The sequence below is a fragment of the Phasianus colchicus genome, chromosome 10 (genome assembly GCF_987193195.1).
Source record: "Phasianus colchicus chromosome 10, bPhaCol1.hap1.1, whole genome shotgun sequence".
NCBI classification, from domain to species: Eukaryota; Metazoa; Chordata; class Aves; order Galliformes; family Phasianidae; genus Phasianus; species Phasianus colchicus.
Window position 1 is genome coordinate 18,745,442 of NC_143445.1, and position 27,059 is coordinate 18,772,500.

Sequence of the window (27,059 nt, forward strand, 5' to 3'; positions counted from 1 at the left end):
TGTTCTCAAGCAGCTATCTGACTGCTGCTATGCTGTTCATTTTCCTTCCATTTTACACGTATTCTGAACTAATCAGTGTGCTTTTGTCTCCTAATCCCATAGTAGTACTTTGAACTGTATTCCTTTTGCCTGGAAAGGTATTAAAGAAACCAAGAAATGGTGTGGCTTTTGCTGAGTAACTGTTGCCAGCATTTCTGAAGCAAAAGCACTGGCTTGGCCTTGCTGCCTTTTCTATTCATCCATTCTCATAAGCCAAGTTTCAAATCATATTTCTCTGTTTGAAATAACAATGATGTTCTCTAGTTACAACCCATGACTGCAGTAGTGATATCATGCACGTTATTGCTCTGGGCCATTCCTACAACCTAGAACTCTGCCAGTGCTTGTGCTTTGTGCTTAACACAGGTGTTGGTGGCTTTCCTGGTCTCACTGAAGTTTTAGTGACAAGTGCTGTTCTGAGGTGATACATCACCTTTGTAGTTTTACAGAACACAGCATATTACAATGTTATAAATAAAAGGGAACTGATTAAATAAGGGCCAGTGTATGTTCTGTGATGCATGGCCCTTTTCTGTTGGCTCTGCAAAATTTTATAATGCATACTGGACATCTGGTGTCTAGTACTTAACAGTAATTTCTAGTCTAGTGGTTTTCTTTTATTAAATTTTACTTTTATGAAAAAAAAAAAACAAAACCAAAACTTTAATGTTCCTTGTTCTCTCGAGGTAGTTGATCAGGTCCTACAATTGGCTGCTGTGTGTGTGTGTACGTAATTACTGAATAAAGAGTGGGAAACCAGTGTCTCTGTGTCAAAGGAATGAGCCAACACCACCAGTGTTACCTGAGCTCTCCAGAAGACTGTAGCTGGGAGTGGTTCAGACCTTAGCACTCTGATCCATTCTGCTGATGTCTCCAGGTATGCCTAGACTCGTGTGCCCTTCTCCTAAAATAACAATTTTAGCATACCTCATCTGACATAAAATGTGATGTATATGTGTACTTTGTGCCTATAGCCTGACATTCTCCTGGATAAGACTGAAGCAGGTAACCAGTTGGTCCCAAAATGGGTTTTTCCATACATGCCTATGAGGAACATCTTCATTGATCCTGCACCTGGCTCACATTTTGTTTCATTGTTTTCCTCCACTTGTTTAGCAGAAATGCTAAGTCTTGTCTTGAAGCAGTGATGGAGCACCTGTTGGGAAGGCAGGGCCAACCCAGGGGAGCTCAGGTGCATGCAATGCACCTGAGTGACTGGAAGGGGTGGAGCCAGGAGCCATCCCTTCCCAGACCTCATTTAAAGGTTGGCAGTGGAGGCAAAGGTATCTTGCTGGAGATCCCTGCCTACCTGAGCCCTTCCAAAGATAGGAAGACTTTCTTCCTTGTTTTCTGTACCCACAGCAGCTGCACGGGGGCTTGTTCTCACTTGCTGCAGCCTGGAGTTGTGCCACTCTGCTACTATTGCTGTACTTTCCATCACATTATAGCATTACTGCTTTATAACTTGTCACTTGTTTTAAGGAATAATAATATCTAATGGAAAAGCAGTGATTATTTACTCCAAAGAAATAGAGCAACGCTTTCTATCCCCTCTCTTCCCCCTCCAAATAGCATTCCCTCTCTCTCTGATTTCTCACTAATTTCAATGGGCTTCGTATTTCTCCCTCCATGTTTCTGAAGCTTCAAAGCTTAATTTAGTGCTCCAGTTTGGAAGCTTTGCTCTTTTATTCCATGGTCTTTCAATTACTAATACAGTATTAGCTAGGCTATATCCTGACTTGTGGACATTAGTGACCTTTTAAAAATGCACTGCAGACTGCAACATTTTCTTAAGTGTTGCAGGGTGACTCACTTAACCAGGAAAATCTTGGTCTTATTGGTGCAATGAGGTTTCTTTTTTCTTGGATATATTAAATATACCAGTTATGTAACCATTCCTAATGTGTATCCTTACTGAAGAGGTATTAAATGTAGGAAATTTTTAGTAGCTCTATAACAAATAGACTATTTCTGGTCTACTATTGGAGCAGTTTACGATGAGCAGACCTGGCTGCAGTCTGGGTTTTCCAGGCAGACCCAGAGGTGCTTCAGCAGTCTGTGAACCTCTTGTGGCTGCTTTGATAGCTGGCTTCCTCCTGCTTGTGCTCCTTGAACCTGTCTTTTTTCAACTTCTCTCATGAAGATCAGTTCAAGTGAAGGTAAACTGGTGTTTTTCTGAATGTAACCATGACTCACCCCAGATACTTTTGCATGCTGGCAATCCTCTGATGTCTTAAGCTCTTTTATAGTTGTGCTTTGCTTAAATGTGTATTTCTACTGCTGCAGTGCCTTGCCACCAGCTTTGCTAATTAAATCATTACGTTCGTCTCTGCTGCTTTTTTTTTTTTTTTTTTCAGATTAATTTCTTTTAAAGCATCTTGCATACGTGCTTTCAGTGTCCTTTGCACACTGTTGAATTTTGGTGTTTCAAGTCGTCGTTGGGTTAAGAATACTTAAGTTCTTACGGGATTGAGATGTGGTTTTCATAAGGATCATTGTTCATTGTTGGACCGGAGGACAAGAAACTTGTTAGCTCCAAATAACTTGTGCTAGATTTATTAGTTTCACCTTAGCTTTCTCAGCAGGAGAATTCTGAATTACTTTCTAAAGTGTTTTTGACAATTTTTAATGGAATAAATTAAGAGCAGCTTTTCAGTTGTTATGAAAAAAGAAGTGTTGTGCCATTAATCAAAGCCGACCACCCGTTTAATTTCTGTTCCTTATTAGACTATCGATATGTTTTTGCATTAATGGGCTGACGACTGCTTAACTACCCAGAGAAGCATTATGGAGCTGAAGATTCACATCTTAAATGCACTATTCCCCTTGAATGGAGGGCTGCAGATCCTGGCAGTGGCTGAGATGGACTCAGTGATCTTTATGGGTACCTTCCTGCTTGGGATCCTCTGTGATGGCTGTGTGACCCATCCGTGGCACTTCAGCAGAGTGCTTGTGGGGCTTCCTTCTCATGCTCCTTGCTGACTGTGGCCCAGAGCACTGGCAGCACAGGGGTGAGCTTGGAAGGGCTTGGCAGGAGGTGTTAGGAGCAAGTGGGGGAACGTTGGGTATCTCAGAGTTTGGCAGTGTTGAGATGCTCATGGAGCTTGCCATGTTTTCCTTACCTCTTTGCACACACGAAGTCATTTATGGTAATTTTCTCCTATTTGCATGTAGGTTATAGAGTTCTGTGGTGCAAAGCATGCTCAGAACTCCTTTTAAGTGTCTGTTCAGATCAAAGCGGGGCTGTGTGATAGCTGTTGTCTGACACCAAGCTGTGTGGTGTTGTTTTCATTAAACATTTATCATACTTCCAACGTGACAGCAGGCAACTTTGTGCTTGGGTAACATGTTTTCATGCAAAATTTATTGAAAAAGACGAGACATTGTAAAGAGATCTTGTTGCCTTTCACCAGTGGCGAAGGGTAAATGTTTGATTGGGAGGAGAGATCCCTTCAGCGTGCTGAGGAACAGCAAGACGCTGCTGTTAAAAAGCAAGGAGATGCAGCTGAAAGTTGGAGTTTGCTCTGGGAAATGTTGCTTTGACAGTAAGCGAGAATGCTTTATTTATTTTTCATTTTCACTCTGCTTGGTTTTAACAACTGTTTGTTATATTTCTGTCACGATGGAATGGGTTGTCATTTGCTAAGCAAATGCTTTTCTAACAAACGAAGGTTTGGGACAGATCCATTTGTACTGCAAATTCTTGCATTTAAGACCAGTTGTTGAAAAAGCTGGCAATTATTAGTTAATCTTTACATTATAAATCCTTTTTTATTTTTTGCAAAGATGGGAAGATAAGGTGGTATATTTAACCAATAATGTACTGCCTTAGAGTAAAACACTGTTGTTTATTCATATTAAGGAATATTTCATTCTTCCCATGATGTATTTGTGGTTTTGAGCACTTCTGTTTTAAATCTGCCTTTCCAGCCTTGCCAATGGAAAGCTGGTGAGTGAGTATACAGCTTGTATGTTCACTGCCTGCTTCTATTTCTGTTAATTAGTGAGTGATCACTTACTGTCTTTTGTGTCTGTAAGATTCACGTTAAATACACGTGCCTACAACGTTCAGCTTTTGGAAGATAGTCCTGATTCACGTTTCACTTTTATAGTGTATGATGTAAGTAGGGAAAAATGATCCTGCAACTTCTTTGGGTCTACCACATCCAGCAATTACCCAGCTTCAATTCAGGTCCAATTCCTCTGGGTGCAGCATTTATGTTAATAGGCCAGACAATGCAAAGGGCCACTGGTAGCTTATCGCTTCCCATACCCTCTGCTGCAACAAGAGGTGGCTCTCAAAATCTGCGAAGTGTTCCTGTTTATCTGATCCAATTATGCACATGCTGCTTCCAAAACATAATCTCTGTAGTTGTTGGCCTAAGGTATTTGTGTTCAATCATCTCTATTCACTTACAAATGGGATTTTGTCACACTGAGACTGATTTTGTCACTCCAAGGCCTTTTCTTTAAAATTTTACATGACAAGATACATTTATTAAGTAGCAGAAATGTACAAATATGATTTGATGTTCAGGGTGCTACAATGTTTGTTAATTTGCACTGTGCTCAGTCTTAATTCATCAGTTATTGTTAATTATTTGGGTCCTCTTTTAGTCCTTATTTTAAAGAAGCTTCTGAAGCTTGTACTGTGCAATGATGTTTGCTTTGCAGTTGAAGTTCAAAGGACAAATAGCTTGCTTGTAAGATTGATTCAAAATATAACAAGTAAGGATTATTTTTGAGCCAATACCTTGTCCAGAATCTTTGAAGTCAGTGCAGGATTGTGTCAGAAAGCCTATTCCTCCTCATCCTCATGCTGGAGATGTTCCAGGGCTCCAAATGCACAGGTCACTGAAGGTATCGTTACTTCCCAGGTAATTATGGTGGTTCCTTCAGATCAGTTTTACACGTGCAGGTTTCATAACTTGCCTTCTCAGAGGTATGGCTTTATGCTGAAAGGAATTAAGTGATTTGGGTTAGTCCCCACCTGGCTGCACTTGTTGGAACTTAGGAGGAACTGAAAGGCCAAGTGAGGACAACTTCCTCAACAGGAAGCCAGGCAAAGGCTAATGGGAAGCAGAGTGAATGTTTCCCCCTGAAAAGGAAAGAGCTGCCCATATGCCTGGAGTGGCTCTGGGGTCACTCGCCTTTGACCTGGATTTGTTGCTATTGTCGTTTGGGCTGTGTCGGACTTGTTTTTCTTTTTGATTGCTAAAAATCCCCTTTTATATCTGAAAAGGATGCTCATTTATTTAGTGGGCTGCAATACTGAGGCAGCAGCATATGGTGTTTCTTTGCATTTTGCTAACAGACTCTAAAATGCTGCACAGACTCCAGGCAGGGAGCACACGTATGAGCTGTGGGCACAACTGCATAGATGTCACTGAAGATCCAGGTCCAGAAAGCAAATAGCTTTTACCCACAGAGTAACTCTTTGATTTTTATCAATTCTGTTCATTATCTCTGACTGGACTGTAAGCAACAATGTGGTACCTTTTGTTTTTATTGCAAGTGCTTGGGATGAAGTAAGCATCCTCAGTGAAATTTGTTACCGTGCTTTGAATTGATGGGTCCTATCCTTCCTCTTTACTGTTTTCCAATTAGAATTAAATTTTGAAATATGGAAAACCCCCCTGCCTTGTCTAGTGGCATGGGTACCTACATGAACCACAGAAAGACCTGTTATGAAGTGAAGCTGTATTACTTCTGCACTTTTGAAACACTTTTAAAGGAGAAAATCAACGTAGTAGTGGTAGGAAGTACAAAAGTGTAGATTTTGTGTTCTGGCTTCATAGCTCTATCAGTTAGAGATGCTTGTTGAATTAGCTTCCCTGCTCAATTCACGTACTATGAGGGCATGCCTATTCCTTGTATTTACAGAAGTAGATTTTGGAATCCATTTGAAGGCTATATCTTCAAAGACACACATTACTTTAAGCTGTTTTCAAAACTATGCGGTCTCTGAAACTGCCAACCACCAAGATTGTCCTTTTATAACTATATAATTTGCATTATCTTGGGTTTTAAAATTGAATAATTCCTCAAATAGAGTATTATTTCTGAAAGACTATTTCATTTACACACACGCTCACATTCTCCCTGAATGTAAACATGTGGCTCTTTTTATATCAAGGCACCTTGCACTTTGGGAGCAGCTGACTGTTGTTTTAATGGACTCTTTTAATCTGTGTATGAGGAATCCAAACTGAATGATACGGAGCTGTGAAAATCCAGTTAGCGTGAGCTGTAATCTCTTTACTGGGTTTAAGTAGTTAGTGGCATTCAGACACCCTGCAGATACTGAACTGCAGAGATACAGTAATCACCTAACCATATAGCCAGGGTCTTGCCATCGTGGAACTAAAGCAGAGGAGTCCCCAGCAATTATTTAAGTAAAACAAAACAAACACAACATGCTCTGCTTCTTCTGAGCAAGCTAACAACAGGCAACTGGGGAAAAAAATCCAGCAAATATTTTCTTTGTTATTTCACATTACAGTATATACATACATATGAAATATGACAGTTTTTGGTAAAGAAATTCTGTAATGAATTTACCAAAACAAGTATTTGCATGGTTGAAGATTACCTTCTGCTTTTTTAAAAAAACAAACGTGCTGTAGGTTTGGACATGTGTTTGCATGAGTTCAGGAAGCTGGAAAGAGCTGGATGCATGCATGCATGGATCCCAGCTGGTGCCAGCTGCAATGCAACCTTCCATCAGGACCAGTGGGATACAGGACAGCCTGGGGCTGGTGGGACAGCTGCTCTAGGTAGGTTGGGTTGGGTGCTGCCAGGGATGCAAGCGGGACTCATTTCTCTTTTAACACCATTTTGTTAGAAGAACTTCTTGTTGAAGTGTGAATGTGCTCAGGCCTTCCTGTGGAGGAGACTGCCCAACCCAAGTCTCCTAATTGAGCTGGTCTGCTGAGCTTCTCCCAGTCTGGTTTTGGTCAGAGATTTTTTTAATATAGCAGGTGTGTACGCTCTTAACAGCTCATCTCTGTTATGATCTGGTCTTGGCATAAAACATCTTCAGCTTGGCAGAAGGACCCACCAATACTGAGAGTGTGTTATCTCCAGCCGTGCTTTTTTGTGGCGTCAGTACTTGAGCTTCGCATTGGTTTATTCCCAGTTTGCATTGTGGCAGCCCTAACAGCCGCCTGGTGAACTGAAGATTTTTCTGGAGGAAAGTTCTTGGAATCATTTCCGTTTTTGGTGCCAATGTATGCATTATTTATAATCTTAAAAGCAACATCTTTAAAGATCCATGAAGGACAAGGCTGGGAAATGCTTTCAGTGACTTCCTGGGTAGAAATGGAAAGCCCAGAGGAAGCCCGTTAGATGTCCTGGTGATTCTCCTGGATCCTGGCTTGCTCCTCATCTGCTTCCAGCTGCTGAAGTTCTCGTAAGACAAGGCCCATTTAACGGTGAATTATGTTGGGAATGATGATTGTTTCCTGGACAGAAATTGAAAAAGCAAGATCAGTCTCTTTTCTCAAAATGGATTAAGGAATTGATCAGGAAGGTCTGACTTTGCTGCTCAGATCAGAATCTCTGAAGGCTGCTTAATGGCATCACGCTGTGTCAAAGAGAGAAAAGGATTTTTTCCTATTGATTCTTGTCAGGTGGGCACTGCTCTGTGCTTTGACAAAATATTAAAGAAATACACATAATATATTTATAGGACAGCATTCAGCAGAGTGTGATTGACGAATGTGTCCAATACTGCAAAGCCCAGCCTTGGAGGAGGGCAGGAGTGAAAGGGTTCTCATGTCCTGGTTTTCCTTTGTATTTCCTTCTTCCATCCTCTTTTAAAATTACATTTTGGCAGTACGTAGTTGTTGACTGCTAGCAGTATTCATAGTTTGGATTGTCAGAGCAATTGTCTTTAATTAAGCCAAGCAAAATAACAGATCTGGATGTTACTCTTCACAGCAAGAATCCTTGTTTTGTTCTGTTACCTTCTCCATGTGAAACTGTAGCTAATGCTGTAGTATTCTTTCTACATATCATTAATTTCTGGTGGGCCTCTGCAAGTCAGGATGCTCTGTGAGCATGAAGATGGAATACAAGGTGGGGGCTTATATGTAGTGGAAGACATGAAATCTTGCTTAAAAGGTCAAAATGTGTTTTGTACAGAAGAGGACAAAAGATGAAAATTCACTGCATAATTAAAAAAAAAAAATCAACCAAAACACCTTATGCCCCAGAGCTTGTTGAAAGCTATTTCCATTAACTTTAAAGGTTTATAAAATAGATATCTTCTCTAGAGAAATAGCTGTATGGCTGGTAATCGGAAACACAGAAGGTTTTGCTCATTTGTTTTCAATAAATTACCAATTAAAGCACAATTTAAAATGGGGGAAGAAAGAAAACAAAAAGAAAAACCACAGAAGTATTATGCTCACAGTTGTGTTGCAGCGTGTTGAGAACTTGAAAATGTTTTTCTCTTCCCATCAACTTTTCTCAGTGTTTTTTCTTTTTCCATTACATGTCTGGACTGACAGATCTCAGCTTGTATTGCTGTGTTGAAGCTCATGCTGTTTGGCAGCAAAGCAACAGCTTGCACTTCTTTCCTCTGCTGGGCATGGGAAGGGTGGTAGGAGAGAATGTCAGGAACAGGAAACTGCATTCTGTCCTTCTCAGTTTCCATAATAACATAATTCTTTTTCTATTTTAATGAATAGGTTGTTGGGCTTTTTTTTTAATATCACTTAAGCTGTAATAAATAACTCAGAAGTGATGTGAGATGTCCAGTGGACTTAAGTGAGCAACAGGCATCAGCTCTCCCTTAGGGGTCCTTCCAGTAGCAGTGGGGTTATATGGGAGGTGGAAGAGTTCCTGCAGCGAGCAGCCCTGCTGCAATTGGGGTTTCTTTGCATGGTTTCCCTTCCTAGACTTAACTTGCAGTTTTCAGTACAGAAAAACTTGATGCTTGTGTAACCAGTAGTTCTGTTATAGAAGAAATCCACGTTATTACTTTTGTGAGAGCAATCCAATGAGAAGCTTGAAAGTAGGAACAACTCATGCAGACTCTTTTTCTTTATCAAACCATTCTCAATAACTGTTTTATAATCCAACCCACGGAAAGCATTTATAGGGAACACAACATTTAATTTTTCTGCAAGTTGATGAGAATTTTATGGATTTGAAATAAGATTCTCTCGTGTTAAAGTAACCCAATGGTTGTCTTTCATTATTGCTCTTTCCCCCTTTGTGTGTTGCTGTGGCTGGTTATTTCTAGGCAAGCCTTTTGAGCTCCGCAAGCTTTGTTTGTAGCAGTCAGATATAACTAGATGACTCTGTGTTGTCCAAGGGCTACTTGAACACACAGCACATTGCCCAACATCCCATGGAGGAATGGTTAAACCTCTTAATTACTGCTTTTTGAAGAAAGTGGGATGTCTGCACCCGAGGTAAGTCATGCAGCAGAAGCATTAAGTGCACACGGGGGAGAAGCAGGAACTGAGAAGTGCTGAGTCTTCAGTGGGAGGTAACTCCACAGAAGGGAGATAGATGCTGAGTTGTGGGCTGCTTTACCTTGATAAAGCACTGTAGATGAGGGTTGTTCAATGGCTCTATATACAGTAATTAGAAACAAAACAGAAGATTTACTCCAGCCATGGGAGGGTTGCATCTGACTTGGATAAATGTTACTTCCAGATCTGTCATTGTGTGGCCTGCAATAGGAGTAAAGCCCTACTATGGAGGAAAACCCCTGTTGGTTAAAGAAACCTGTTAAACGCATTCACAGATGCATGATTTGTATGGAAATACTTTTTCAGTGCACGTGGGAATAGACATTAGTGAACACAAGACCTGATTTTAGCACAGTGGTTTTCACATGTGGTACTGAGGTACTTATTTCTGCCAGGAGAAACATGCTCGGTTTTATGTGCAGCATCATGCTTTCTTTTTCCTGCTCTGCCTTTAATCTAGGACTGTGTCTATGTAATGCAATAGAAATGTTGCTAACGTGATTATACTTTTATATCTTATTAGCTCAAATATGGAGCACAATAAAATGGAAAACTGTTTAAATTTTATGTTTAAATGCTTGAGATAAGAGTTCTTGTAAATGAAATGTGATTACATTTCTGTAATAGATCTTCTCTGTCTTCTACTACTTTGTTTAGCTATGTAATTCTATTGGGATTGCTGTTTCTAAGTTTGACTTTTAGAAATATCCATGTAAAGTACTCAGCGTCACACAAAAATAAACAGTGAACACAAATCTTTTGAGAGCTCAATGTTTCCTGTCTGAAAAAGCAAATAGTCGCCTGATAGTTTTCTTTGTGATAACCAGTTTGAATTAAGCATAATTCCCCAACATCACCTTGAATTTCCATCTGTGTAACGCTGATGTTCTTAAGCGTTTTGCATTTACCTAATGCTCTGGGCTATTTTCACTTAGTGTGCATGGAGAGCTGTGACTATCTTAAAACTGTAGATGATATGAATAACAATTGTTTGCTGATCTTACCCTGTATCTCCCTGGATAACCTGCAGTCTGCAAAGGCTGAGTAAGTGGCAGATAGCTTTTGTCATCTCTTATCCGGGCTGTACACTTGTAAGGAAGAGCAGGGATAATCGCCTAAATCTAATTAGGGGTTAAAAGAGGCCATGACTGTGATGTGGCAGTGAGACACCTTACTGTATCAATCCTGTTTGCATTAGAAAAATAAGGTTGTCATATTGATTATTCAAATTAGCTTATATTGGCCGTGGCTCAATGGCGTGTATCGCAGCTGAAGCACTGCGAGGTCCCAGCTTTTCAGAGGAGACCTATGCTTATGGCATATATTATGTGGTGTCTTGTTTGCTAATTTAGAGGTTTTAAAAAAGTAAGACTGAGTGAGTTTTATCATGAGAATTAAACCTTTAAGTGACCATCAGAAAATGAAGTTGAGCTTTCGTGTATGATATTTGCGATTGCTGAAAGCTATTAAATGAAGGCCAATAAATTTGCTTCAGATCTTTTATGGAAGAGTCAGTATTGGAGTTAACAGATCTTGCAGTATTATGTTTGTGAACTAATTGATGTTTAGTTCAAAGTCAAATGGAGCTAAAGGAGTAAAGTAATTGCATTCAGATCAATTCCACATTCGAGGGATAGCGAATTCCCTGGGCAATGACGTTGGGGTCTGTGTTTTAATTTGAAAATCTACCTGGTGCTGAGCTAGTAGAGTATTCTCAAATATTTCTCAACCCTTGGCTTTTTGTCATTCAACAACTGCATCCCCTGATGTCCTGCTAGGGTACAGATGCTGTGGAGAGCTCTAATTTCAGCCCTCCTTGTTACCGTAGTCATGATGGGTGACATAAGTGTGTCACATAGAAGAGGCAGAAGGAAAGCCTGTAAGAATACTTTTGTAATGCCCTAGCACATATTGCCTGGTGCATATCGTGGGTAGAGGTTGGACATTGTTCTGTTAACTTCTGCACTGGTTTGTGCAACAGTTGTACAAGAAAAAGAGCGCATCTTAAATTGCGGGTGTCAGACAGTTTGCAAATGTTTCTCCATGACAGAAAGGCTTTTACCCATCTCCTGTGCATACTGAAGATTATTGTTTATCCTGGGTATTGCTTATGTTACGTTTCTGTCTGGTTTTATATAAAAAGTATGCATAGTTAACAGCTTGTTCCCCTGTTGCATGTAAGGACAAGGATTGTTTTAAATTGCTTCGTTTCGTTCTTCCAGTTCCTTCTGTTTCTATTCCTGCTGTTGGTATTGGTGTGACAGTTACCCATCCCTGTTGACTAAAAACCACAATGACCAGAGCAAGGGGATATGTGTGTATGTATATATAGAGAGGGAGAGCAAGAACAACGTTTTGACCTGTTTTTAATGACTTAAAATGATTCTGTGCAGACGTTCACGTAACTTTCCAATATCTTGCCTGAACAGAAAGTTAAGCAGGCAGCTTATCCTATCATGCCATTGTGGAGAAGTCCATTCGGTCCTGACCATTGTTGCACGAATGTTTGATTGCTTGGAACGGTTCCAGTTTGAGTTTCTGGGGACATTGGATTTTGGCACTTGTGTGCAAGACGTAGCAATTTTGTGTATTGTGACTTTCAGCCAAAACTGAAAACCTAGGAAAAGAGCCAACACACGAGGATTTTTCCAGCAATTTCAATATGCTGCTTCTGTGGATCAGTACAGCAGACTGGTCAGTCGTTCTGTATTCTGGATTTCATGTAATGGCTTTCTCTTTCCCCAGCCAGGAATGGGGCCAATTCATTTCCCTCCATCTCAGACTAACGTGTAAGTTACAATTCTACCCAGTGCTATATTGACAGAGTTAAATTTGTGAAACAGAATCAGGTTGCTCAGTGGTGTGCAGTGCTGAAATGCCTTTGGCTCCATGGCAAGAAGATTTCTGTGGTCAGAGAACATGGAGCACACATCCACATCTGTCCATCCATGTTTCCAGGGCTTTCTGTACGGTCTACGTATCCTCAGAGAATCTTGCTCTTGCAGGATCTGGCAGCTTGTTTGTTCTGAAGTTGTTGCTATAGAATACTTTACATCTGTGCTGCTTTTTAGAATATTTGAAGGTACAACTGGAAGTGCAGGTTTTACTGTCCAAGCTCCAAATTGCTTCACATCCGAGTGTCCTTGGAAACTGCTGCGTTTACGGTGCTTAATGTTTTCAGGAATCTCTTGGCTTCATATTAGAAAAATAACATTTGAGGGAAATCTTGGCTGTAGAATGAGACGTGCTGAATATTTTGTCTTATCTATTAATTTTGGTCAACTTGGTAGCAAATCAGTAGCTTGCGTTATGACTTATTTTAATGTCATTGAAGGAAAGCCAAAGTACAAGATGCCTATTAAGACTCCTGATCTACATCTCAGCTGGCCATTCTCACCTTACAAAGCCAGTGCTGCTCTCTTTTCACTGGAGATGTCCTTTGTGAGGTGTTGGACATGATAAATGCTGAATTAAAGAGATGCTATTGCATTCTTTGATGCAAGAAAAAGGTTAAAAACCTATTAATGAAACCAGCCATTTGGGAGATTAAAACGAATGAGACCCTTGTGATGTGGTAAAAACAAACCCAAGGAATGTTTGGACATGGTGCCTTAAGGAGGTTTTGGGCCAGCTCACACCAGCATGAGGTACTTTAACAACATAATTCAGTGTTGGATTTGGGTTTGTTTTGTGCTGTTTTTTTTTTTTTTTTTTTTTTTTTGAGATGTAAAATTTTCTATAAAAAATGTAAGTTATGATTTACTGAAGTTTTCTTGTGTATTTAATGTAGTGTTTGGGGCATTGGCAGCATCAGTGTTTTCAGCCCTGGCATAGCAATGTTCTGAACACGTCCATTAATTCTGAAGCTTTTCTCTGTGGAGTGAATGAGTAGTGAGCATAAGACCAAAAACAATTTTAGCATTAATGTTATTAAATAATAACAGACTTGTAAATCATATAATCAAAGACCATTACAAGTATTGGAGAGAGAAATAACAAATAAGCAGGACATAGGCCTGTTTGTGACCTGAAGCTATTGAGGAGGCTGCTCCATGTTGAATTCCATGGCTTTCTCCTAGTGCTCAGCATGTGCTCAGCCCACCTGGAGTGCCCAGATTGGAAAAAAAAAAAAAAAAAAAAAAAAAAGATGAGAGACTTGCAAAGACTGACTTTGGAATAAAGTACAATAGAAACAAATTGTGAAATGCAACTGGAAACTTGAGTCTGCTGTGATCTGGTGTGTTAGGTGAAGTAGTTGGGATGATAGAAACCAACTGTCAGACTTCAGGTAGTTCTGCTTCTTTTAGAATAAGCCTTTACCCTATACAGGAATGAACGCCTCTATCCATCTGACAGTGAGCTTGTTGGCATTGATGATGAGGAACAGGCCAGAGATTGGGCGGGGGCAATTCACTTTAGATATTAAATACAAGTATTAGTGGGGATTTTTCTTTTGTGAACTGTTGTCTGTAGCGATTATTTAAAAAAAAAAATAAAAAAATCTTCTGAAGTTAGTATAGAAAATGTAAATTTTCACTTTAGAATGTTTAATAATAGAATACATAACTATATGAAGCAGCCTTATAGATAGACATCTTATAGTAGGAATTCAGAGTGATCATAGAATCCTAGAATGACCTGGGTTGAAAAGGACCACAATGCTCATCCAGTTCCAAGCCCCTGCTATGTGCAGGGTCGCCAACCAGCAGACCAGGCTGCCCAGAGCCACATCCAGCCTGGCCTTGAATGCCTGCAGGGATGGGGCATCCACAGCCTCCTTGGGCAACCTGTTCCAGTGCCTCACCACCCTCTGAGAGAAAAACTTCCTCCTCATAACCAACCTAAACCTCCCCGGTCTCAGTTTAAAACGGTTCCCCCTTGTCCTGTCGCTATTATGCACCCTCATGGAGTGATGAGCAAAAGCATGAAGTTCTTGGTTTTGATTTTTAGTTATTTTCATAGAGATTATACAGAGTTCTCTACCATCAAGAAAGTTTTAAATACTTAGCACAGTTTTCTTTTCTTAAAACGTTATCCGTTTCTGAAGAACGTGTAGCACAGAATCTTCAAAAGCAATTAAGTAAATAATAAGTAATAAAATAATAAAAACGAGTAACTAATAGAGACAACTTCCATATTAACTTGCTTCAGAGGAAGAACGCTTCTAATAGTTAACTTTATTTTCTATTGAATGTTCAGTGAGGAACTGCTTATAGTTTCTTCAAGCACGTTTTCATGAGCATTTACTGTATTTTGCAGTCTACAATGAAACTAGAGATGGTCCTGCCCAAATGCTGCCTCATTGCAGGGTGCAGTGAGCTGAGCACACCTGGAGTGCTCTCAGAACTCGTTTAATGTGCATAGGTACAGAAGATGAACCACGGGTGTGAGGTGTCCTTGTGTCTGCTTTATCAACAGACCGAGGGCCTGAAGGAATAGAGGAAGTAAATGGACACCAATGTATCCAAATATCTCATTTTGCCTAAAAGCAAGTGCCGGCAGATAAATGCCCATAAAGGGATTTCTTTCTTAAGCCCCATGGATTTTTTTTTTTTGCAACTTTTTGTGAGAGTTAGAAATGAAAACCATTCATCTAGTGCCCCAAAGAACGGCCTTATTGAATGGAATAACAGTGTAATGTACCATTGAAGGCAGGATTGAAAGTGATTATCTTGTTAACTCTTGACAGTTACCGCCAGCTTGAAATAGAACTGGCAGGCTTGATTTGCAAATGAATTAGAGCTTTTTCATTTTGTGCCAGGATCATCTTTTTATATTCTGATATGACAGATGCTATGTTCCATGCTTTTGTTTCTCTTCGGTTTTATACTTGCAAATAAAAAACAAAAGATTATGATAGTAATTTTATTTGCATCTTTTCTCTGGGAGTTTATTCTTTGTGTTGAAGTTTTTAATCTTATATTTTTTTCAGAAATTTGTTTAAGAATAGTATTGTTCCCGCAGAATGAAATTTCATTAGGTTAAGTACAGTCATAATTGGGTGAACAGCGAGGATTTAGAAGCTTTCTGAAATGGGAAAATCGATTGTACTCAACTTGTTTTAGTGCTTAGGGCGTTTAAGTTTTCTCCCTGATTTATAGTTAAATTTAATATCCTTTATCGCCCAGAGTTGAGTGCAGTTGAGAAAAATCCAACGTTGAAAATGATGATCCTAAAATTCTGCTAATAAAATGCAGGTGTAATTAGTTTCAGATTAATGCTGATGAACTGTGTTTATATTCTGCAGCCATCCAAACACAGATGGTAAGGTGTTAGGTATGATAATTATTGTGCACTCTTTATATGTTCCTCATTAACCTGTAATGCTCTTTACCAGTCCAGAGAGTTTTTCCTATAGTTGTGTTTACCGACATTAAAACTGGCTCTGCTTTGTTTAATATTCGGTGCAGTGTTCTGTGCATTTGCAGTGCTGGGCTTTTTGCTACTTTTGTAATCTATTTTGTACTTAGAGACTAATTAGCAACACTTCCTACTACCACCAACGTCCGTTACTGAAATGTTTTCATACACTTTCACCTACAGGATGTGTTTTAATTGAATATCGACTAAATAATATTACAGAAAAGGTAAAATAGGCCAAAGATGTCTAATTTATTTAAAACTACCAAATAACATGGTTAACAAGGGCAGTGCTGCTCCAAAGTCTGAAGCTTAATTGCTTGTGTTTGCTGGGAGTTCAGGCCTTGATTAACAGGGTTTTGCTCTTTGTGGAGGAAATCCTGAGCACAGAACGGCAAAGAAGGGGAAGAAATAAAAATGGGAACCAGCGTCCCCTGCTCAATCATGTATCAAAACTCCAAGGACTTGCAAATTACCACCTCCTTTGAATTTCCAGCTTTATCTGAGGAATGGCTTCAACTGGCAACCAGAGTAAATAAATCTGCTTTGATAATTTATTGGATTTTTATATGTGATCTCAAGTCTTAGTAAAACAGAACTGGGAGCTTTTTTTGGGTAGTTATCTTGGCTCTCCTTTATCTGAGAAATACTTATGGAGAGAAAATGTTCTTTTTGTTTTTGTTTTGTAGAGTCTATTTGAAAATATTGAAGCTATCAGCCTCATATTTCAGCTTTTCTTCCTCTGCTTAGTTTCAGTGTTTATTTCAATTGCATACGATCTTGAATTTTACTCTATGAGACAGGGCTATATATATTTTTTCCCTCCTGAATATTTGATAAGGTCTCTTGGGTACTGATTTTCCTTCTCTCTGGGATAACATATTATGGAAATTGTTTCACCTTGTGTCCTATTTAAAGTCCCTGGTTTTAGCATGATTCAATTTAGCTTGCATTATATTCTTCAGAGTTCTTCAGCAGTTCCAAGTTATTCTGTATGTGTTTCTCTGTATGGGGAGGCATTCCTGCTTTCCTTCCTGCGTTTGATAAGTGACCTTCATACAATCTTCTTGAATCTTTATCAAATTTAATTTATTAGTAATTGGCCAAACTTCTTACCGTTTTTCCCCAAGTGAAATAAATTCTTTGGTTGACTGAAGTGATGGAGCCACTGAGCGCAATAACATCAGCTTTGAAGTCTTCACTCTTCAGGACCAGTTCCAGACCGCTTGGATGTGATATTAAGTAAGAGCAAAACAGCATTCACACTTCAGAAAACATCACGGCTGTTTTCTCCAGCGTTCAGATGAAGGGCTCCTTAGGCATTCCCTCTTTTGGTGGGAGTTTGTTGCACATAGAAGACGAGAACAGTAGCACCAAGTTAATAGTTTAATGACTTCAAACTGTTGAACTCTGACTTGGATAAGAATATTCTCAGCAAACATATTATGCTGTTTTTTTTGGATGCTTGGTCCTGTCAGAATGACAGCCAGGTTATTGCCGTGTTTCTTCTGACCTGCAACCCCTCTGCAGTTGGCATTGCACTGCTAAATCATTTTCACTATTTTATTTTGCAGATTTGTTTGGATCTTTCAGTAATGCTTTCAGTAACAGGTGCAAACAGGGTATGAGGAGCCTCGGCTCCTAAATCTGTTAAGCAGTCCAGGAATTTTCTTTGAAGTGCATGAAGCATTGAGGATTTTTTTTTGTGTAACTTCAATACTTCATTGCAAGGATTTTGATTTTCATTGCTGTGCTTCTCAAGGTTTTGTATCTCAGATGTGCCAAAAAGGACTGTTTCGTATTGTATCTGTTGTCTTCATTTTCAAGCAACTTGAGTACATTTGAGTACAAATGCATGATCTATGAAATCTTAATTCTTATTTTTTTCTTTTAGTTAATAGGCTTAATTGGTAGTAGTGCTCATGTTAGTTTCTAAACTTGGGTTTCTTTTCCTCCATCCTTACATAAGATGAACGAGGAAATAGCTTCCTCTCATGGTTTTCCCCTCTCGCCTTTTGTAGCTCTCTTTGATGTAATTTCCACTTAGCTATGGAAAATATAAACCGTACTTTTCTTTACAAAAGAAAAGTATGTTTTCTTTACTTTACTACTAACTGATTTTCTTTACAACCCAGAGAATGTTCACTGGTCATGTTGGAGAATAAGGCATCTGTTGGAGTTCTGTTCCTGCACAGTGCGCAGCCTTTACAGGCAGTTCTGTCAGACCTCTGGTGCCGTGTTGGACCAGCTTGCCATCAGAAGTCAGTAGGGCTGGATTTACCTGTTCTCTTGGGAGAGTCAGCATTGTCCTCTTGTAGGTGGTTTGAAGGAGAGAACAGGCACAGCTTGGATTTCTACGTCATCTTTGTTGCTTCTTCCAAAGCCTGCTGAAATTGGTCTCTGTGGTCTGTAGTCAGACTTGGAAACATCAACCTATAATTTTCCGGAAAACACAATACTAAAGCTATAAAATCTAGTGCAATATGATGAGATTATCCATTTAACCAGATGAGGTTTAACAAAAGCAAGTGTAGAGTCTTGCATCTGGGGAGGAATAATTGCATGCACCAGTACAGGTTGGGGGATGAGCTGCTGGAGAGGAGCTCTGCGGAGAGGGACCTGGGTGTCCTGGTGGACAACAGGTTCGCCATGAGCCAGCAGTGTGCGCTTGTGGCCAAGAGGACCAATGGCATGCTGGGGTGCATTAAAAAGAGCGTGGCCAGCAGGTCAAGGGAGGTGATCCTCCCCCTCTACTCTGCCCTGGTAAGGCCTCATCTGGAGTACTGTGTCCAGTTCTGGGCTCCTCAGTACAAAAAAGACAGGGATCTCTTGGAAAGAGTCCAGCGGAGAGCCACAAAGATGGTGAAGGGCCTGGAGCATCTCCCCTATGAAGAAAGGCTGAGTGAACTGGGTCTGTTTAGCCTTGAGAGAAGAAGACTGAGAGGGTACCTGGTCCAGGTATATAAATATCTAAGGTGTGGGGGGCAGAGAGGTGAGGCCAGACTGTTTTCAGCAGCGTGTGGAGACAGGACAAGGGGAAACAGCCAGAAACTGCAGCATAGGAAGTTCTGCACAAATGTGCGCAAGAACTTCTTTAGGTGAGGTGACGGAGCACTGGCACAGGCTGCCCAGGGATGTGGTGGAGTCTCCTTCTCTGGAGATATTCAAGACCCGCCTGGACTTGTGCGACCTGGTGTAGGGAAGCTCTTTGGCAGGGGGGTTGGACTCCACGATCTCTGGAGGTTCCTTCCAACCCCTACAATTCTGTGATTTCTAAAAATTGCATCCGGGACTCTGCAGCTCTGACAATGAAATTCCATCTAGCTGAGAGTGGAACTGCAAGTACACGGTTAACTACTGACTGCTCAGTGTGCAAATGTAATAATGCTGTGTTTATCCAAGTTATTTCTGATAGCAGGCTTTTCCCCTATATCAGGCTTTTATCTTTCTGGAGTCGGACAAAAGCATGGTATGCCTTGCCAAACCCAGCATCTTATTCCTTACATTCGTCCTGCTCTCTGTCTTGGGATATCCAAGGGTAGAAGTGAATAGCGTGTAGTCACATGGAAAACTGATTTTCTTCTTGCTGGCAATATAGGCAGCGTCAAGCTCTGGTCTGAGAACCATGAGTTAGTAGCCATTGAAAGTGATGATTTTGCTGCTGGTTGAGTTTTGGATGGGAGATTTCCACATTCTGAGAGAGAAGGGAAGCTGTTAACAGTTGTAGTTGTTTGCTGGCTTCTGTTTTTACCCACATTTAGTCAGGACCTGGAGTATTAGCAATGCTAGCCTGAGTTATTAATAATGGTTTGTGTAATAAATCCTGTATCTGGATCTGTCTGACTGGGTTCTAAAGCATTCACCACTATGGGATGTGCTTGTTGAGTGGTCCAATGAGTGGAGTGACAAATGTGAGAGAGCTCCATGAAAATTTTCTCTGACAACTTAGGACGGCGCTGTGTGATCAACAACCCCCAATGCTGCTGTTTGCAGAGTGGAATTCAAAGGCTTTTATTTGAGAGTGTGGTGCAGCGTGACCTGAACTGCTGCATCTGACCCCGTTCTTCATAGTTTGTAGTTAATATTGTGCAACCAGAGGGCATGCTGCCAAGGGCCTTGCTAACAATGAAGTGTTTTATTTATTCATTTGTCCTCTGAGGAGCGAAATCAGACATTTGGGACTGCGTAGAGTGGGGCTGAGGGCGGTGAGGTGGTGGGGGGCTGGAGCTCCATCCCTGCAAGGGGAGAGGGGCAGCAGCCAGAGGAGGGTTGGGAGGGCACTGTGCTGAGGGATGGAGGGGCTGTGGGGGGTGGGGGTCAGAGCTGGGGGGAGAGAGCAACCAGCATGGGCTGAAAGATGCTAGGGACTAGGTGTAAGAAGAGACCCTCTGAGTGGGCATGTTTTATGAGTTGTAGGGCTGCCTCCTCAGGCTGTGCTTCCAGGTCATGAATGGATGAAGCCTGGTGGCCTGGCCCCAGAGCCCACCATGCCCTCAGCCTGAGCTGTACTATGATCTGGACAGCAGAATGACCTTTCAGCATGCAGAGGTACTGTAGAATTACTCTGTGGTGTGTGGGTTCTGCTCAGTAAGCACTGGCAAAGAGTTTGCTAACTACAAATACAAGGGTAGACTTGGTAATGAGCTGATAACATGAAAGGAATTGAGGAATGTGAACATGTTCATTTTCATTTGAAATAAGTTTATTTCAATTTAATTTACTGGCAAATAAGTGCTAATAAGTTAAATTTAGTTGCATTAAGTTAATGTACATATACATTATGATACATATAAGTTAACATCGGTCACCTACATGACAGCTTCTAGTACTCCAAAAGCTGGCTACACTTGCTTCATTGAATTCCTGCTGCCCTGTAGGTCCCTTGTGAGCAGTGCTCATATGTAGCTCAGCTGGAGTCTTTTCCTATGGTGCTATTTTCACACAGAGGGTGGTGAGGCACTGGAACAGGTTGCCCAAGGAGGCTGTGGATGCCCCATCCCTGCAGGCATTCAAGGCCAGGCTGGATGTGGCTCTGGGCAGCCTGGTCTGCTGGTTGGTGACCCTGCACGTAGCAGGGGGGTGGAACTGGATGAGCACTGTGGTCCTTTTCAACCCAGGCCATTCTATGAATCTCTGATTACCAGAAGCTAATGTTTGGATTGTCCTTATTGTGCTTATTGGTTTTGGTGTATGGTTTTAAAGTACGTACATGTGAACTGGTGATCTACATCACAGACTCTTTTCTGTCCCAGACCAGAAGCACAGTGCCAGAGCTTCTGTGTGGGGAAAAAGGAAACTTGAGTCTAAATCAAGTTTGCCTAACAAACCAGAGAAATAGGTGAAGTGCATGAAGAGACTGTTTGAAAGGCAGCTAGGTGTTCTCTTGGGAACTGTGTCATGTGGAGGAAAAGTTCTTAGCAAAACTTCTTCACCTGATCAAGATAATATTGATGCAACTTCTGGTGTTTCTGGGAGTACAGCAGTACTGGATGTGCGTAACACTGCAACTGCCACTTATTTGTAGTGCTCTATGTCACTGATGATTAAGGTATTCAGTGAAAAATGAAGGTTCATTTAAACTTTGAAGCACATCGTGACTGAGCTGTAGCAACAGTTGTGACTTTGACACATTATTTGAAAGGCATCTTGTTTGGATAATTATTTTTAACTAGAAAGAACAACTGATGCATGGCTTCACTAGTTGTCCCTTCTGTCTGATGCGTGACAGCAGAAAGAGCACTTCATTGAAACTGACAGGTGCCACAGGGTTTATTTAGGACAGCCTCAACCTCGTCCTGGTTTGTTTGATAATGTCTGCCTTATGGATGTTCAGCCACTGCATTTCCTGCGTTAGAGCCGTGTGTTACACCAATATTACTATCTGTGCTGCCTCAACTACAAATTGGATGAACAGCCAGTGACACTTTTTCAATATTATTACATTAAACCAAGTGGATTTTGATTGATAACCTAATATTCAACTAATGCAAAACATCAATCATGGCAAGTATATTAATTATTTAATATTGCAGTCTAATTCAGAAATCGATGTGCTGCATGAGGGGAAGGGAAACTCGCTGTTCCCAGAAGACTTAAGGCAGGGAATTATTAAAGAAAAAAAAAACCAAACCTGCTGTACTCTTGCGTGTTAGTTCGATACAAATCTTTATTCATTTGCCAATAATCTCTTCGCATTTTCCACTTCAGGACCATTTTTATCAGTTTTGAGACCTATAATTGAATTAAGTCTGCTTTCAGCACAGAGCAAAAAGAGTTGTACCAATATTGATGAAGTCATGACAGGGACAGCAGAGGAGACAGGCCACTAACAGGGCAGGCTTTATACCATTAGTGGGGAGCTCCTAACATCAGCGTCTTGGATCCTGCTTCCCAAGCAGTTTCCTTAAGGCCATTTAGCACCTCACAACGGATGTTAAAGACAGTTCCTATTTAAGTATTGTGCAAACTCAAATAATATATTCTCATTTGAAAATGCTGAATAACGGTATAAGTAAAGTGTGTCTGTTGCTTTGTTCATGGTATGCTCTCAAATAAAGTGGAAGTGTGTACATTTTTTAGAAAGCTTTATGAAATCATAATTAAAAGCTTTATGTAGAAGTCTAAAGTACAGCCAAGCTGCATTCAATTGCAGCATTCTGCATTTATTAAAACTTCCTACTCTATAGTCATTTTGTGTGCTACTTCACCTTGTGTTCTATAGCCCATAGCTTGCATTAAAGAGAATGGAAGCATCAGTCTTTACGTGGTTTGCTTTGGTGGAAGAGTATAGTTGGACTTTTTGAAACTGTATCAAGCCACAGGAGCATGATTTGTTGAAAAAAAAAAATGTATATAAATATATATATATAAATGTAAACTACCAACTCAAACCATTCTATGATCACATAGTTCATTAACTGATTTTTTTTTAATGCTTCTGGGTGCTGTTTCTCCTTGCTTGGCATGCTGAAGGCCCACTTTCCTCAAAAGACATGATTATGTTTTTGGAAGCAGATAGAACCTGGAGCCAATGAAAGCAGAACCAGCTTCCTTCATTTGGTGGCCTGGGGATTTTTATTGGTTTCACTTTGGTTTGGGTTCTCTCTTTTTCAAGTAGCAGAGTAGTTGCAGGTAACCTTGTGAGCTTCACTGCTCCAGGATAGCACTGACACTGTATGTGCACATGGCAAGGTATTTCATGGGCTGTGTTTTGCTCTGAGTTCTCTTATTCTCTTTCTTTTTTTTTTTTTTTTTGGTAGCTTGGTCTTTTCTTCCCACAGCCTGCTTAGTTGATGTACAATTCATGCACTGCACCACCTCTTTAACCAGTCTCCAGTTATACTGTTGGAGTAGTGACGAGGCAGAACCAATGTAAAGTCACTGAATGTGGATTTCATAAATACCATTATGCAGTGTTTTGCTTTATTTAGTTCAGTATGAAGTTGTGGGGTAATTATATTAAAAAGGCTTCTTCAAATGAGTGTTCTGTTGCTTTGCTAATGTTTATTGCAGTTTTAAGGCAGGTAAAATTTGAGGTTATAAATAATTCTGTAGTTGTGCATTTGGATGATCAATACTCTAAAAGTATTTTAACGATTAAGATATTAAAAATAAAAATTTTACATAATCAAGAAATTTCATGGCTTTGCCATTTTCAGAGTTAAATATAAATTGTTTCAGACACGGATTTAGCAACTATTTAGGACTTCTGTTCTTCTGTTACAGGGATGCTGGAAACATCAAAGCTGGATTAGAACATCTGGTAAGTTTTAATTTTCTCTTGAACATTTGCATCATCTTTGATATCTGCATTCCAAATGAACACTTTTGAATGAGCTTTGAATACCTTGAATTGAGAAAGTCAACCATTTCCCAGAGGGTCAGCTTACTGTTATTATGTGAAGGCACTTACATTTTCATTTATCTTACCATTTCAAGGGAATTTTAATTTTTTTAAATTACTTTTTTTGATGTAGAGATGAAATAAAATGGACTACAATCCTTGGATTGATGATTACCTTAATTATAAACAAAAATTGTTTGGTGTAGGTTTTTTGGCATATCCTGATCTGAAATCAACAAACTTGTGACAAAAAAAAAAAAAACCAACAAAAAAAGACACAATCAAATATTGCATGCATAAATATGGTGTGTTTTAGTAATTTGAAGGCTTTGAAAGAAGTGCACAGCTTTGTTTTTTCTGCTGTCTGTGCTTTATGAATAATGTATTGAGTTAAGTTCCATTCAGCGCTGCAGTATAAAATAATAATTGAGATGCAAAGTATTTTTGGTTTAAGTAAACATATTCAAACCACAAGTGATGGCAGGACATACTTAGCATTAAAAACAAATCAGTTGATCACAACTGGAAAAAATGCAATATTGTCACAAGTCTGAAGCTCCTTGAGAGTAGAATGTTAGCATCAGCATCATCTGAACGTGGAGTAGTTCATCTAAACAGATTATTAAATCCCATTAAATCAAAATACTCACTAGTAATGGCATGTATATTTCAGTACCTCAGGAGAAATGCTTAAATTCATGCTTAATTTTTCATATAATACCTAAATAATATATACTGTTCCATCCTGCTATTAAAATAAAATCTTATCGCAGCGTATTGCACGAGCATTTGAACAAATTGCTTTTCTGTTGTTGCTTCCCATTTTGGGGATCGCATGGGAAAGGTGATTTGTTGGAGCTGGTATTCCAATATCTTCTTGGAGTAACAGCAGGATGAGAAGTGTGCATATTCTGGCACCGTTGTCAACACTTTCCCTTTTATAACGATGGCATATTAAATGTTCCATTGCAACTAGTATTTAGAATCTGTAAATGGAATAAATAGCTGAGCGTTATGAATAGTTCTAAGAGCAGTTGGAAAATTAATCTTGTTTGCTAGTTTCATAGGTATCTTGCATGCTAGTTGAATCTCTTAAATAAATTTTTAAAATGTTTCATTCCTCTGCTGGTGTCAGGTTGTTGTAATCTGATGGGTTCAGAGAATTTTTCTAATGCATTATAAAGATGCTGTAGTCTTGACAGATGACCATGACTGGTACTTTTTCTAAATTGGGAGTGCTGCAGTAGCTGAAGCTGCGGGTCTGATTTATAATGTCACCTCAAACCTGCAGGTTTGGGAGGAGGAGGTCTGTGGTTTCTGAGCAGACTGGGGCAGGGGAGGGTGGGCCAGGATTACTGCCTGCTTGTGTCCCGAGTTTCATGGGGATTTGGGTGAAAATGTGCTGGAAAGATGCTCTGCAGAGTAATGGAACCTGAAGTTCTTTGACATGGTAACTCACTGTATGCTTGAATAATGTCATTGCCATGAAATACATTAGCTGCTTTGTACTGCTGTGAAAGATCTGTTGAAAACCTCCAGGTCTTTAAGACTTTTTTCCCTTTTCCTGTGATCTTAGAAAATCTATCCTGGGAACGGGTGCTCAAGGAAATGAACTGTTTCCCGAGGCACCTGCAGATGGGCGGATTCATGCAGGAAACTTTTACATCTCAATGTTATGGCAGACAAGTTCAGAAAGACCTTTGAACTCCAGTAAATTATGGGGATGTTTCTCAGAAGAATTAAGCCACACTATTGCTTTAGTTCTTTTACTTCACCTTCCAGCATCTCCAAATATCTGTAAGAAATTGTTTTTCTCCATTTTTTTTCCCCATAGTTGACAATGAAAACAAGAGTCTAGTTGTTTGTTATAAATTTACTTATAAATCTATTTAATCCTTTATTTAAAATGGGATGTGCTTTCTCATTGCATTTTATAGGTACTGTTTGCTGGATTGCAGCCTGTCTTACTGCTAACATGTGCCTAATGGCATCTGCCATCTGGGTATTTAGCATCTAGCTACGCATGGCTGCTTTTCAAAAATTTGGTAAATATTTTGCAAGTTGTTATTTGGGAATACTTTCAGTGTGAAAACATGCTTTCATAAACAACCCCTTTCTCAGTATCAGAGAACTTCACGGAAGATTCATGTGGCTGCCTGTTCGTGTCAGTAAGCATGCAAATCCTGGAGTTGTGGGCTGGTTGGGCTGGGAAGGCCTTAAGATTCATCCTGTGCCAACCCCATACTGTGAGCAGGGACACCTCCCATAGACCAGGTGCCCAAAGCCACTGGAAGGATGGGGCACACACAGCTCTGAGATGCAGTGCTGGGGCCTCACCGCCCTCATGATGGATTCCTTCAGAACACACCTCAGCTGGAGGAGCTGCTCTGATGCTTCCTTGTTATTTGCTGAATTATACATTGCTAATTTAACAACCTTTAGAAACCTTGGAGCAGGAAACTGTTTGCAGCTCTGTTTTTTGTTGGTAACTCCATTGAAATTGGACGGCGTAGCCATGCGTGTGGTTTCTTCAGTAGAGCTATCTTATTTGTGTCTTTTGTATAACATTTCAAGGCAATAACCTCCTTGTCCTTGTGGTCAAGCAGCAGCGTCAGTCCATTTTAAATGATGGAGAGCAACCTGTCATTAATAGCTTGTTTAGCCCATCAGTGGTTTGTAAGAATATAGTTATTGTCTGGCAGTAAGGCCGGCGCTCCTCGTTGCGTGTTGATCAATAACCACCAGCAGGTGCAGATAGAGCTCCTGTGCTGCTGGCTATTGCAGTGCTGCACATTGCTCTGCCAACAAAGCTGCTGCAGCTTGTTGTTTATGCTTTTAGTTGCACAGTGTGACACAGGTAGTGTATTAAGGTCAGGAATTCGTGGTAACTAATACTGGTGAACTCCATCTGGCAGCTCTCTGTCTGCAGGTCTTCCTACTGAAGATCTCTTGGCAATGGCAGAGGTGTTCCTTTATGCAGAAGGTGTTAATCCCTACATAGCAGGTATTGCTCTTTATTTATTTTTCCCTTTTACTTGATATCAGCAGCTGGCTTTCCAGTGATTTTCTCTGGCTTAGTTTCAGACTTGGGGTGGTTACAGCAGTGTCCAACGTGGCTTACTGGAGCCACGACTACAGCCATGCCTAGTGGAACTGTTGGCTTTCTAGTGAGCTATAAAACCAAGCAGACACCTGTATTTGTTCATAAATCATTAACACATAATATAAGTAATTACATTTATCTTGGTATTCTGGCAAAATTCTTCATTGGGTAATTATATTCTGCAAGCTTGAATTCTCTATCATTGCAGAGGTGTCAGGATGACTGGATG

The 27,059-nt window shown here is 40.2% G+C and overlaps 1 protein-coding gene across 2 annotated transcripts in view; it reads left to right on the plus strand.

Annotated features, from left to right (window-relative positions):
• Positions 1–27,059, plus strand: part of RSRC1 (arginine and serine rich coiled-coil 1) — a 114,172-nt gene that overhangs the window by 33,246 nt on the left and 53,867 nt on the right. For both annotated transcript variants that reach the window (XM_031603684.2, XM_031603683.2), the window contains one exon: positions 23,610–23,646. In XM_031603684.2, the coding sequence (XP_031459544.1) occupies positions 23,610–23,646 (37 nt within the window). The remainder of the gene's footprint in view (positions 1–23,609; positions 23,647–27,059) is intronic.